This window comes from Platichthys flesus, chromosome 2 (assembly GCF_949316205.1).
Source record: "Platichthys flesus chromosome 2, fPlaFle2.1, whole genome shotgun sequence".
Taxonomy (NCBI): domain Eukaryota; kingdom Metazoa; phylum Chordata; class Actinopteri; order Pleuronectiformes; family Pleuronectidae; genus Platichthys; species Platichthys flesus.
Window position 1 is genome coordinate 20,537,254 of NC_084946.1, and position 14,727 is coordinate 20,551,980.

The 14,727-nt window shown below is 43.0% G+C and overlaps 1 protein-coding gene across 1 annotated transcript in view; it reads right to left on the reverse strand.

Annotated features, from left to right (window-relative positions):
- Nucleotides 1-13,085, reverse strand: part of kif5ab (kinesin family member 5A, b) — a 37,258-nt gene extending 24,173 nt beyond the window's left edge. Inside the window, exons 1-7 of the mRNA XM_062397476.1 lie at nt 13,080-13,085; nt 11,281-11,368; nt 10,925-11,049; nt 9,327-9,431; nt 7,769-7,917; nt 5,080-5,228; nt 825-1,027 (exon numbers count right to left, since the gene is read on the reverse strand). Coding sequence (XP_062253460.1) covers nt 825-1,027; nt 5,080-5,228; nt 7,769-7,917; nt 9,327-9,431; nt 10,925-11,049; nt 11,281-11,368; nt 13,080-13,085 — 825 coding nt within the window. The remainder of the gene's footprint in view (nt 1-824; nt 1,028-5,079; nt 5,229-7,768; nt 7,918-9,326; nt 9,432-10,924; nt 11,050-11,280; nt 11,369-13,079) is intronic.
- Nucleotides 13,086-14,727: the final 1,642 nt, after the last annotated feature.

Genomic DNA, 14,727 nt, shown 5'->3' on the forward strand with positions numbered 1-14,727 from the left:
AGAGGCACATTAAATATGCACAGTTCATTAACAGTATTATGTATACCGGTAGAGTAGAAATACTTTGTCATATTGTAAACTTTTTACAATCAAAACACTTCATAGATATTCAGGAAAAACATTAATCAAATCTAACCATCGATGAAATAAGGAAAAATAAGTGTGTGTCAATGATTGTTCAAAAAGCAGGATGAGAAGTCTGTGTTAAAATGATCATGCATATGACAGTGGATAAACTAATAGATCTAATAGAAAGTAGATGATGTCCTGTGTCGAAATACACTTAGATGCATCATTTAATATCCCAGATCAGTTGTATAATTGCCACTATACTGCATAAGTGGAGGGGAAAAAGTTAATATATGCATTTCCATGGATCTCCCTTCACAATATGTGCATCCACAAACGTCCTTTCCTAAACACGTGGTTATTTTATGCACACAAATTATGCATTGTAAAGGAAAGAGAAAGTAAAGACACATTGACACAACTGTTGCAAAGTTAATGTACAATCTGGTGAACAAAGCAACCAAACGACAGCTCTGTGCTCGGCGTACACGTGCATTGAGGATATGATGTGTTAAATAAATGAAAACTTGAGCTTTTTACGTTGGAAATTACTACTTCCACACAAAACCAATTCCTAAGACTATCTACATTAGTCACTGGATGTCACAAGCTGAATTCATTAACATGCATAATACATGTATTATAGGCTCTTTGTATTCATGGGTGCATACCGCTATCAAAAGGTCCAACCATGGTGTGTAATCAGCTCTAAATTCATGCTCACAAATTGTCCTCATGCGGCAGCCATTCATCACCTTATCGTCCAGCTGTTTGTACAGCCTGCGGATCTCCTCCTCATACTTCTGCCGCTCCTCCTCGGAAATGCGAACCACAATGGAGGACGTGATGGAGCAAGGGGTGCACGGGCTGCAGATGTCCAGAAGCGGCTCCTCGGGTTCCGGAGGCACGAGGGGAACATCCTCTGATCCTTCACTCAACTGCCCCGACACGTTCTCAACTTAAAAACACAGATGTATAGCGATCTAGTAAATCCTCCGTCTTTTTGGATTAATGAATAAAAATGGATTAGTGGGATAATCCTCAACATGCATTGGAATCTCAGAGCTGAGATGTTTCAGGGCCATACATTAGCATAATTTTCCATGTGCTCAGATCCAACAACCCACGACCAGCATATGTTTTATCAAACTGTCAGTTTTGTTGTGTGCAGTTCTGGCAGAGACTCCAGCAGAAAGACCGAAAAAGGAGGGGTGAAGGTGAATGCAGAAAAGAAAGGAAACGCAGAAGACAAAAAAAAAGCGTGGAGTGGCAGCTACTCAAGCTTGATGTTCTTTCTCAGGAGGATTGTGTTGTTGTGACTCAGGGAACATGGAAAGGCAAGGAAACATGTAGGTGAGATGGATTCTCACACTATTGCTGAACAGTATTTGATCTCTACATAAAATGACATCCCACATAAACTATTTGCATTATGTGTAGGTATAGTAATAAGGTACTGAAATCATAGTGTAAAAAAATATATCCGCATAAAGGAACTACTTCGAAAATATTGTTTTTTTTCAGGGGATGTATTTTCTTATTTTCCCTTTTTTTGTGTTAAAAGTGTGATTTATCTCTTTGGGCTGCTTGGTTTTGTGTTTGTCTTTGTTTTTTTGTGTTTTGCCGATGCCCAGTCGTATATAAGAGCACAGGCCCTTTGCCATGCTAACCAGGAAGGGGTGGGGGGTGGGGTGGGGTGGGGGGGACTCTGCTCCTCGATGCTCCACACTCCCTGCATGTAGTTTTGTTCCTCCTACATTTCACACCACTATTCATGGAGACTCGCTGACACGACTGATTAACTGACACGTCTCATGCCTTTTGTTTTCGTCTAGTTGTTGGATTTAGTTCAAATAAACATATTTAATCATTTGCTTTCAGCCAGTGGTGACAATATGCAAAATGATATACTATAACGTGAAGTGTTTACAACTTTATGGCATGAGAGTAATTTATCATATCACTGTCTCCTGCTCTTCACAGATCAGCATACAGCTCTTGATGCTGCCTGAAGAGGACCGAGCTCCAAGTGCCTGTCAGCATGCACATCTCCAGCATATTAAATGTTGCCACTTTTCAGCATCTACTTTCACCTCCAGTGGGAGGTTATGTTTTAACCCCTTAATGTGTGTTGTCAGCAAAGTGTGGACAATTTGGTTGCGGATCCGGATAAGAGGGCGGATACAGGAATGTTTTTTAAGTTTCTTAAACATTGCGAGATAGACATAATACTGATATTTACGAGTGAGTCCAATTTGATGCAAATATAAATAAAAAAACGGTTATAGTGAGTTTAAAATTGATTTCTCCAGTTGGAGGAGATATGAGCGCTGGTGCTGTTCTAGTTCTTTGTGTTATCACTGAATCATCTCAGAAATCATCGACATCTGTTTGTGTGACTCCACAGTTTCACGGCACTGGTTTAACTGACCTCATTTACTGTAACTGGACAGAGGAGGATCAATCTGGAAATTGAGTCATTTACCCTTTTAAGAAAAGGTCAAAGTGATCCATACTTAAGACAATACAACTATCTGACTCCTTTCACAGATCAGGCCGTCCTCACTGGTTGAAGGTGAGCTAATCAGTAAAGGCATCTGCCAGGTTGAATGTAACAACAACCACCATTGCACGATATGGGCGATGGCTGGTACGGACTGAGGAGAATGGAGATGGGATGGAATTTACTATGTGAGGCAGCTGCTCCTGTCTTTGTGCTCTCCTTGATTAAAGAGTCGAGTAATGTGGTGCAAGATGGAGGTCAAATCCTGTCTTGGGGAGTTTCTGGCCTGAGGTGGGCAACAACACAAGGATGGGGGAACAGGGGGCAACAGCTGTTGTCAAAATGATCTATTAGGAAATTAAGAGTACTAAACTATAAGAGACACGGAGGGGAAGAAATTCGAAGGGGTGACTTAGCGCACGTGAAAGAGAATCTGAGGAACCGAGTGGGATGAAGCAGTAAAAGGAATCATTTCCGCTGATAGGTGTTCAATAAAAATTCAGGTTAAGCACTGAGGGAATGATCATCGAGGAAAGAAAAAAACACAGGACAGGCTTCATTACACTGCTTGAATGTCAACCGATCACTACCACTGAGAGCGCTGACATTTGAATCGACCTCGAGTCCGGCAGCAGCGGATGGATGTGTGGGCGTGTGTGAGAGTAATTATGAGGGGGAGACGTGTGTGTTGTCTTTAATGTGCTTGTTTTCTCGAGTGTGTGCTGACACGGACGAGGACAGGTGCAAGTTATGGCTTTTCGGATGCCTCGAATAGCCCCTGTCTTTTTGAGGATTACTAATACATAAGATTTCATAAAAAAACACACAGCCTCCAGCGTTTACTCCCTGTAGCACAATGTGAGGAGAATCTAGTTATACAAAGTGTAAAGGCCTGAATAATATGGAGCAGAAACAGGCAGGAAGGTTTTTTAAGTGTTTTGGGCGCAGGTCCAGAAAGTCTGCCCGGCTTCTCTCCTCCCAACATTTCAACTGGCATGTATTCAGACGGTATCAAATGAGGTTAAATGTGCACTTCTGTGGAGTGAAAGGTAATGTCTGCCGGCTGGGGAAACTTCCAGTCCTGTTCGGGAGTACTCTGCGATGCGTGAAGAGAGACCGCGACAGGGACATGCAGTGAAGTGATTTTTCTGTAGGGGACTGTGGACAGGCTGTACTCCCTGCACTCCTCTTCCAGGACTTTCCACCACACACATCTCCTCTTTACTTTTTCAGTAGCAGCTCAGTCACCAATTATAATTCAGCTGATTCAGAATCCTGAACCTGTCCCTCTCCCGGTGCCTCGTTGTTGTAAACACTGCACTGCAACACCAGCACGGGGGCAAAGTTAAAATCTTGAAGTAATGAGGCGCTAAATGAAAAAGCCAGAGGATGGTCTGTGTCATCAGGACTCATCCTGAGGGGATCCACTTTCATGACATTCAATTCCATCGTTGTTGAGACATTTCCCTAGGTGCTCACACCTGGTGTTATCATCTGCCCCGAGTGATCGGATCACACAAGGACAGTGCCAAGTCGAGGAATGGATGTCGCTGTATCCACAGATCTGGAGGTTGTCTCACACGTTCTTTCACTTTTCTTTTACGTCCTCTGACCCGCTCCAGCTTCACAGTGAATCAAACATATGTCTACGCCTGTCAGTGCCCATACATTGATTTGTTCGTAGCCACAATATCAACACGGATTAATACATAATGATTGATAGTTTCGTCCAAGCAGTCACAGATTCCTTCAGCCCCCTTTACTCACATTGACAACGCACACGTCTGCAAACGCACACGTCTGCAAACTCAGACTCACACCATTTGGTCTTTGCGAAAACACAAATAACGTATGTGATTATTTGCAGGGAGCAGGGAAGTGAGATTCGATCCCAGTGGTCACAGGAGACACATTCAGGAACCATTCTAATGTCAGGTGTGGACTGATGAACCAACCACTGGTGATTGGATCTCTCAGGACAGATGTTAGTCCAGGTCGGAACAGGAGCTAAGATGCAAGCTGACTTAAACCGAGCTGACGTCCTCTGACCTGCTACAGTTTCACAATGAATCAAAATCATCTTATTTTCACACTCAGCATCTCACATACACAATATTAACACTCACCGCCACATGTTGATTTTCAATTTCTACTCAAATTATTTTATCCAATTATCCAAAACAACATCACTTGGTCATTTGCATATAGAGCAAGGAAGCAAATTCAGATCACAAGTGGTCGCTGAGGACACAATCAAGACTCATTCTAAAGTCGGGTGTGAACAGATGAACTGTCCACATGTGATCGAACCCCTCAGGGCAGATGTTCATACCAGGTCTGACCAAAGCCTCCGAAACATACATGTGAAAATGGCCTTGAAAAAATTCAACATTTCATGGTGATTCATCCTCTAGTTCCCTGACCGACCGCCTTTACCAGACTTGTGTGGTAAAGAATCACACTTATGTTTTTGTGAGGTGCCGACATGAAGCCAGAGCGATTATTACCGTCCCTCCTGCAGTTCAGCTCAGCCTCGAGCCTTTGAATCTTCTCCTTCATTGATCTGTTCTTCTCCTTCTCCTTTTCGTATTTCTTCTTCCACTGCTCCGCTGTGAGCTCCAGGTTCACGGATACGGTGTTTCGGATGGTCTTGGCTCTAATTGGTGGGGAATGCAATGAGAATCAGATGGGGAGGGGGGGGGGGTGGAGTTGGGAAACAGTGTGAGGGTAAAGGAGAGAGGAAAAGAAACAGAGAGGGAAACATTTTTATAAAAACTGTCAACAAGGGTGTTTCAGCCTTCACTGCCCAATGAAAACGGGCTCGCATCTCATTAATTGGTATGCAAATTGGTTTGTACCTACTGTAGGTCATGGTGCATGAGGGGAGAGGGGGGCGTTCGGAATACAAAATGTATTCATATGTATGTAAATATAGCAGTCACACCGTTTATAAGAGAAAATGCGACCATATTTTTCAATTATCACCCTCATAAGTGGCGTCACAGAGTTGAAGCATCGCTGCAGCCGTGGCACTCGGCTCCGGGAGAGAAGTGGCTAGCGCACAATTTCACGCATCAGTGAGAAAAGACTGTCTTGTTTTGTATTTACATTCATTTTCTTGTTTGACAGGCAGCCTCATCGAAAAAAGTTGTTCCATCACATCTGAATTTTACAAAAGTTTATCGAATCCTGAACCAAACCATTGATTTTCTCTAACTTAAATTGACTGAAACTATCAAATGAAGCCTATACATGTGAGTTACCTGCTTGAAAAGGTTTATTGTCCCCTCAAAAATCTATATTTGAATACTTTTTACCACTCAATTTGTTGATGGCGCTGAACTTTCTGAGTCAAGTGTTTATTATCATATCACAGAGCTATTGACGTCATATCGATTTAGAAAAACAACAAGATTAGCCGTGGCTCGGTCAGATACTGTGGCTGACGGAGGGAGATAACAGACCGAATTTTCTGTTCGGTAAAATTCAAATATCTGCTGTGGATTCTGTCACTCCCTTTGCTCGCTCATACATTATTTATTTCAGCCAACACAGTCTATATTCAGGGAACTCATTGGTGGGGGGGGGGGGGGGGGGGGGGCTTTCCATCTGTGGCTTTCTCTGTGTTGACAGCGAGCAAGAGGAGAGGGAAGCTGGCAGGTAAACCAGACGCTCTGCTTCTATAGGTGCAGCTCAGCCGAGAGGACGCTCTTCAAAGAGTCACAGCATGATGAGGAATCAAACTGCAGCAAACACCCGGGACGCTTGAGTCGTGTGTGGTTTGTCAAAAGCAAAGTTTGCCATTTAATGTTGTTTACTTTGAACAGGGTGACATCATGCGTTGCGGTTCTGTTGTGTTGCGTTGCAGGGCTCAACTTTTCAAGTGGTAAGAGAAGCAACAGCCAAAGAAATCATGTTTAAACAAACACTCAAGCGTTCGCCAATCGAATCACGTTAATGTGAAAGAGGAGGCGGAGGCAGCACTTGAACCCGGTGTGTTTTCATCCCTTTGTGGATTCTATTTCAATTTATACAGCTGGCTATGTTCCTGTTTTCATTGTGACGTCCACATTCAAGCATTAACGCAACGCATATGTGTGAGCCCAGCATTAAGGTTGGATATAGGGTTGCTGCTGACCTCTTTTGTGTAACTTTGTGGTTGTTTTTTGTACACTCTACGTTTGGAGATTTATGAATTTGTGGACAATTAACAGTTTTTTTGGTCATTTGAACTTAGACTTCATTACGTCTTTGTCTGGTTTCCCACTTTTGTGATTGTCTGTGAGGCCCTGAGGTGTTTTATCTCTGCCCAATTATCCCAACCACAAGACTCTCAATGTCACTTGTTCATTTTGGCTTGGTTCTGTTTACTTCTTATCTTGTTCTACTTTGTTGCCCCAGTGTTTCCTTCACATACTGATTTTCTGTTTAAAAAGTTTAGCTCTACTGGAGTTCTGGAGTTTGCCTGGGCCAACCAGCCCACCCGCCAAAAGAGATTATAACCTTTGCCTGTTTGAAGAGATTTTCTCTGTCGCTCAACCTGCCTGTCCAATGTCTGTAGTTTGGATCCTGTATATTACCAGAACAGTTTTCCTTGTGTGTCTTTCCCCCTGCATTCCTTCTATGTGTTGTCTGTCCCCACTCTTACCCTGGCCAGCGGGACGTGGCGTTCAGTTACCACCTACACAACTGTTCAGCGACTCCCCTCCAGGCTGTATGTAACCACCGCCTCAAACTGGAACAACTGTGCCAGCTAGACCTCTTGTTCTCTGCTTTTTGACCACCTTGTTTGCTAACGCCTGTTTTTGTTTGCACCAAACATCACCCTGTTCACCTCGGCGACTTTCACGGCATGTCCTGCTCTCTGCTTGGACATAAGTTTGGTTCCCTGCCTGCACATCTCGGTTTGGAATCAAAGATACTCGCCTCCCTTCTGGACCTCCGGCCTGACCACCTGCCTGCCGGTTCATTACAGAACCTCCTCCTCAACTCCGCTTCCTGCTTCATGCACATAGAGTTCAGCCTAAAACCTGAATCCTAACAGTTGGAGGCAGCAGTATGTGACAAGCATATCGGAGATGAGCTCATTTTAGCAGAAAAACATCGTAACGGCTGCAGCTGAGCGAGACTTGAATGTGTGTGTGTAATGGTGCACAGTGCACCAGCCCATAGCTACTTAGCATGGAAGCATATTACCGTTGGCCAAACATCAAGGTGGATTTGGTCTCTGCATCGTTGTAGCTGGAGGGAGAGCAACAGATGAACATGGTGGTGCGACAGTTTCCGCCCAGCGAGTCCTGCAGGATGCGAGTCATCTTGCTGTCACGGTACGGCACGTGGGATTTCTTCAGAGAGATTAAGAAAGCAAAGAGGAAAGATGGTGAGAAAAGCCTTTTAAAAGAGAACTGTAGGATTTGAAAAGCTGTGTCACACGTCCTGAGTTTCCGCACCAGGCACATCCCTTTTATTTTCATCGCTAAAGGAATGTGCTGTGAGCATCAGCAGAGAACAAAGGTTTCTCTCCATCTGCTGCATCGTACACAGAATTACCTTTTTAACCTTTAAACAGTTTCAAAAAAGAGCGTGTCCTTGCCGAATGAAAGAGAATAACAAGCGGTAGATTTATGAAGGATTTGTGAGGCATTAAAAGTCGGTGAGCCTTTTCATTAAGTTTACACAGACTTCCCCCAGCCTCCAGTGTAATAGTGAGTGGTTTAATTATGATGATGGAGCTTGGAAGCTAGAATGGGTTGAGAGGGGGAATTGGCTGGTTGAGTTCGGTGAAATTTAGAGATACCAGCGTTGGCAGCGTTTGGCCCTTTGCATGAGGGGGACAGAAAATGTGCTCATGTGTTGCTGCAGCATTCATCAAGCACAATTACAAGACAAGGAAGTCAATACGAGCGGACTCGAGAAAACCTCTGATCAAGTTGTGTGACAAAACACTTTGGACAGAGCCAAGGAAGCTGTGTCATCCTCTTTCCCCTCCATGTGCTAAACTAAACCGGTATAAACTGCTTCATCTCACTATCTGCAAGGAAGCAAAACAAATCCCATCTAAATCAAGAATTGGAAGGAGACATGTCTGCGTAGGGTTATTTCATGTACTCGAGCTTCCACCCTCTACAAATTGGTTAATTGGTTAATAGTTGCCTTTAATTGGCGACAAGCGACATAGACAACAGATGGATGGATATCATTCTCATAATAACATTCATTTGGGTTATTACTTGAAAAGATTGACGTGCTCTAATGTTCAGTACACACATCACTCTCCTCGTACGGTCCATTGCTGCAGCTCCTCTTTTCAGCCTCTGTCTGAAACACCTGGGTTTAGCTCCTGTCTCTAAAAGACTCCAGTTCACTATGAGATGAGATCAGTTTTTTGCCCGTGAGAGGAGCTGCCTTTACTGCAGACTGCAGGCTTTATAGCGGCAAAACTATTATATACAGAGAAACATCTATAAAACCCTAGAGGAAAGAAAAACTGAATAAGCATCAAATATATGTCCCTACATAGAATGGGTTAGGTTTAGTGTTATGGACGGCATTCGACAGAGAGTGAGCTGACTCACTGTTGTCTGTGATTTGCTCGTTACTTTTAATATCATTAGGCGCTAAACAAATCCCCATGTAGAGAAAGAAGCGCATTATTTTGAAGGTAAACTTTAAGTATCTATTAAAAACAAACTAATAAGAGGGAAGAGCTTGAGGGCACGTAGATCCCTGACTGAAGATGAAGACTCCATCGTACCGTTCCCTCGGCCAAGGCTGAGATGACGTTCCCGAGGGCCGACAGAGACTTGTTGATGTTCTTGGCCTCATCCAGCACCGATCCCTCCGCCCCTGTCTTACTGACCTGACACAGATACACACACACACACACACACACACACACAAACAAACACACACACACACATAAAGGGAATTAGGTTGTAAAGCACACTGCCATCATTAAAATGTCAGCTCTAAACCTGTGTTTGTTTTCCTGTAATGCTTTATTGACAGTATCTGTAGTGTCTTGTTATTTTGGTTCTAGAAGTGAACTGATTTGTTACAGTAAATCCAAACCAAAGTCCCTGGAAATGACAACGTAATTTGGTTCTAATTAGGGGGAGAATGCTGAGGTTGTTGTGTTGGCAGACACACAATGAATCAATTCCAATTACCTGCCATCTTCACCTTTTTATCAGCGCACAGCAGGTCAGTGGAACATGCAGAAATTTGGTCGACACACAAATAATAACAGATATACCATTCAATATAAATGGATTTTATTTACTGTCTCTATTTTCCATGTTATCCTCATTGCTCTTTTTAGGAAAAATTACAACAAAATGATTTAGGATATTACGGCGTTGTGTAGTATTGTGTTATAAATTGTTACAAACAGACTCGTGGCATTGTTCCTGCTTGATATTTAACTTGGGGAAATCGTCATGGGATGCAATTATTTACAGCGAGATAATGAGGAGCTTAATTATGGAGGTTTATGTCATCTCATCAAAGCCCTTTTCGTGGATGCATGCACCGGCTTCCTGTTCATTCATAATATTTTGTATCAAAGTCGGGGAGAAGTTTCTGGAGCAGAGCATTTCCTCCTTCACCCCCCGCGGGAAAGACTGAAACGACTTAAAGGTGCAGCATCGGCACTTTTTTGCTACGAGCCGCAGACGTCAGCATCTATCCAGACGCTGTTAGCATCTACAACTTCTAAGCACGTGCTGTATTCTCTTTCTTGCATCCATATCATCGCCAGCAGGAGCCAAAGCCCAGGTTCAGTCATGTCGCTAATGTGTTTCCCGTCTGCTCTCCAGAGTCCGACCTGCGTCCTAGAAACAAACCGCTTCATAGGGAGGGGCTGAGAGGCACGCTGACTCAGATTTCACCTGAAAGGCCTCGAAACAGGCGATCAATTCATTGTGTGAGGCTTCTCCCCTCAGTGTGACCTCTGTCTCGGCTGCAACCTCCTTTAAACCTTATCTGAACTGAAAAAAAGTTGCGAATGTTAAGTGTTCACGGAAAATGACTTTCTTATGTTTCCGACGAGTGGAACTAATTCGATTCCACGAAGTGAACAAACACTGACCCTGATATTGCATCAGTGATAGACTGAGCCAAGAAAAACCCTCACAAATAATTATCAGTCTCTATTATAAAAGTGCCACCAAGTGAGTGCATTGAAGGGTCACATTCAGCACTTTTACATTGTCTGTTTTTTAAATCACCATTTCTCTGAAAAGATGTCTGGTTCCTTTGTTACAAAATCGGGCTGACGGTGAATATTTGGGGTGAACAGCAGTGCATCGTCCTATTTTTTGATATAACTCGAGAAATCCACATTGATCCTACCTTCTCGCTGCCAGCCAGGTCAACCAGGTACAGCTTCCCGCTCAGCTGCTGCTCCGTCTCCACGTTTTCCTGTTTGATGTTTATCAGGAAGATGCTGTGACTCCGGGAGCTGTGCTCGTTCATGTCTACAGGGCAGATAGAGAGGAGAGGAGGGACTTCAATTCAGACTCCTTATCTAAAATGTCATTTAAATTAATTATTTTTCATCATAGACAGCTGGTAAGACGTTCACTTTGCACCTCATCACGAGTTTTTCCTCTTATCAGGTTTTTTTTCTTTTACTTAAACTAAAATAAAGTCTGATGTGAAATGTCTCTCAGTGTCTGAACATCAAGAAAATCAGCTGAGTGACTCACTGGTGACAGCAACGTGACGGCTGGCCTTTCCTTCATCTATCACATCCATCACTTCCTCAGGACTGGTGACAAAGCGCTCGGTGCAGCCCTGAGTGAAAAGGACACACATGCACACATTCATTTGTGCAGTTGAATATCATCTACACATACAGTACATACACAAAACAAATACTGTACATAGAAGGGTAGACACATATTTATGTCTACACAATTACAAAGGTTTGCTATTTTCTGTTTATATTTTCATCGCCGTTTGTTTATCCGCCTGCAGGATATCTCAAAATCTACCAAACTGATTTAAATTACATTTTGAGGAAGAGGGTGATGACCCAAGCAGCAATAAAATTCAGTGGATCGGGTCAAATGAACAGATTTCAGTATTTAACATGGCTCGATAAAGTGTTAGTCTTGGTGGACGTATGCACTTTCCGAAAACCCTTCTATTGATGTTACGTTAGTAGCTTGATGAGAATCTACTCTTAAAAAATGTCTATATTAAAAAAAAGCTTTGTAGAGAGCTTAGCTTGAAGATTGAAAACAAGAGAACAGCCAGACCAGCTCTGTCAAAAGGTTGCGGCTGAGGCCTTTGCATTAACACGACTTGATTAGCTTGTGCTTTCGTGTTTGTTTAAACAAGATTTGTTTGGCTGATGCCTCTGTTGCCACATGAACACTTGAGCTCTCAGCTTCTGACGCACAAATAACGTGACGCAACGGAACCACGATGCAATTCTTCAAATGCATCAGCGTGTGAGTCCTGCGTAATAATGAAATCAACCTGACTAAGTATGATTTTCTAAACCTCATCTGTTCCTTCAACCACGACACAAACAACATTTACATCACATATGTACGAGCGTCACATGACTCACCTTCACATAAGGAACTCTGTATTTGTCCTCGTGCACTGAAAGGTTGGTTTTTGTCACTGGGTTGTGAGAGAAAAACAAGAAGATAGGTCACCGTTGTACCCAGAGCATTGTTTGCGTGTGTGTGTGTGTGTGTGTGTGTGTGTGTGTGTGTGTGTGTGTGTGTGTGTGTGTGCGTGTGTGTGGGTGTGTGTAGGTGCTACACTAAGTGTAATCAGACCTGACTGCTCCCTGCGTGTTCGTGACTCAGATGTGTCTAATGCGGTGTGAAAATATACTTCAGCTTCATTCCAGCTCTGAATGTTTTAATTGAGCTGAACTAGTTTTGCCAGAGTCACCGAGGTTTGATGATATTCTTCTGCTTATGTCAATGAACAAAAAACTCTCTTTTTTTTGGCAAAGCCACTCATTGGCCCAAATTCCAGCATCATTCATTTCATCTTTCTGAGTCCTATCTTGTCAACCGTAATTAAACTCCTCCTGTTTGTGCGACTGTTTTGTCCTCCGAGGCCGTGTGTGCAGTTGCGTGTCGGTGATTGCATGATTTTAGCACCATCCTCTCCACTGGGTTTTAGCTGAGCGCCATCGATTCACCTCCCTTGTTGGAGACTCAGTTTTTTCTTGTACATGGCTTAAATGCTCCTCAGCCGCTGAGCCCTCCTCTGCATACAGATGTGGGCTTTCACCACTGTCCCTGCTTCCATAAAAGATGTTATCACAGGGGAGCTGCATACACTTCTCCCCCCCAGGCCTCTCCATCATCATGCACCGGTTATATCCAGCGACACGACGGAACTGTTATGTTGCTCTGCTTTATTGTTTGAAGCAGATAAGTAAAGGTATAAAGGAAATGAACACGGTTGCTCACTTTTTTCCATTTAACCTCATCGATCAAATCTTCCTGACCTTTTACACTGTTTTATAACTTACCACCATTACAAGGACATATGTTTTGAGTGAGCAGGAATCTATTAATGATAAAGTATTATTATAAACCATAAATTTGTCATAGATAATAATACCATTTTTCTATTTTAAATGATGTTACATTTATAAAATACAGAAAGGTTTTATATTAAAAATATGCAGCTATGATTTAAGCACTTTTTTCAGCCGGAGAGTTATCTTTGCAATCTTCCTCTCCGGTGGCGTAAAAGAGGATTTTGTGGATATTACACATTGATGACTGCTTATACAACGTATCCTTATGTACTTAGATGTATGACTATGTGCTACAAGATGGCTGCATGTGTATGGTATGAATTATGTTGCATGTTGTGTCACATTTTCTCAGTGCATAGACACACCATCCAGCAGGTCCCGGATTTTATCCAAGTAGATCTCAAAGTAGGACACCTGCAGCGCAAAGAGGAAAAACAAAATCATGGGGCAGTGGATTTTTGCTGATACAGATAAATGAGGAGAACAAGATGAATGCTCAGTGTATAAAAAATCTGTAATCTGTCGCCCACAGGCCAGGCAAGGTATTATCCTATATTATAATACTGTGGTGTAAAATGGACAAAAGGAACAGCAAATATTCCAGGATTATCGTGGTTTATATATTATGATTTATTGACGCTCCACTCAGCCAATCCATGTGAGGATTACATCAGAGGTTCCAGCTGAAATCCCACTGAATGTGTCACTGTATGGAACTGAACGTCCCAGTGCGTGTGACAGCTGCATCGATGCACCCATGCACACACAGCAGATTGAAATCCCCCACAAACCTTTATATGGAATTCAAGGTTCTCATCCATGGCAAATATATGTTCAAAAATGTCCTGAGCGATCCGGGGAATGATTCCCATTCCCTGGGGATTGTGAAGGTTTCCCTGCAAAGAGAGAGAGAGATGAGATGAGAACCAGTGAGCGGAGTGGGATAAACGCCCGACCCTGGGGTGAATCAAGGGAAGATTACGGTAAAAGACAGGAGCGCATTTGACTTGAAAAGGAACTGGGACTTTTCCCGGAGAGAGTCATAAAAGGAGGTTACTTCCCACAGAGGAACTGGGGGAGTGAGAAACAGAGGGATGACAGTGATGGAGAGAGATGTCAGGGAGAGCAGAGGAAGGGGGTTGTAAGGTATATCAAATAAAGAAGACGTATGTGTGTGTTAATGTGCATGTGGCATACGGCACAGAGATAGGTCTACCGTTTGAATCACTTGAGAGATACTGTACCTCCATTGTGTGCGTCTTCCCCGAGGAAGTCTGCCCGTAGGCAAAGATGGTCCCATTGTATCCACCCAGGACATCTGAAATTGGGAGGAAGAAAAGTTAGATTAAAAAAAAAGGACACGATGTGAATATTAAAAAAAAATCGAACACAAGCCTTGGAAAAATAAGACAGGTAGTGATGGAACCGGTTTCACAGTGTACGGTGGTAAAATTCCAGATGGTGGGTCGTACCATATTAATCTTTAATCACAGGGATGTGGTGGTTACAGTAACAGCATCCACTGTCACCAACATTTGACGTCCACATCCGCCCTTAACGTAACCTTTGTTTTGTGTTATTATTTGATATTTGTTATGTCACTGGGAATCAGATTGTATTGTTCTTACATGAACAT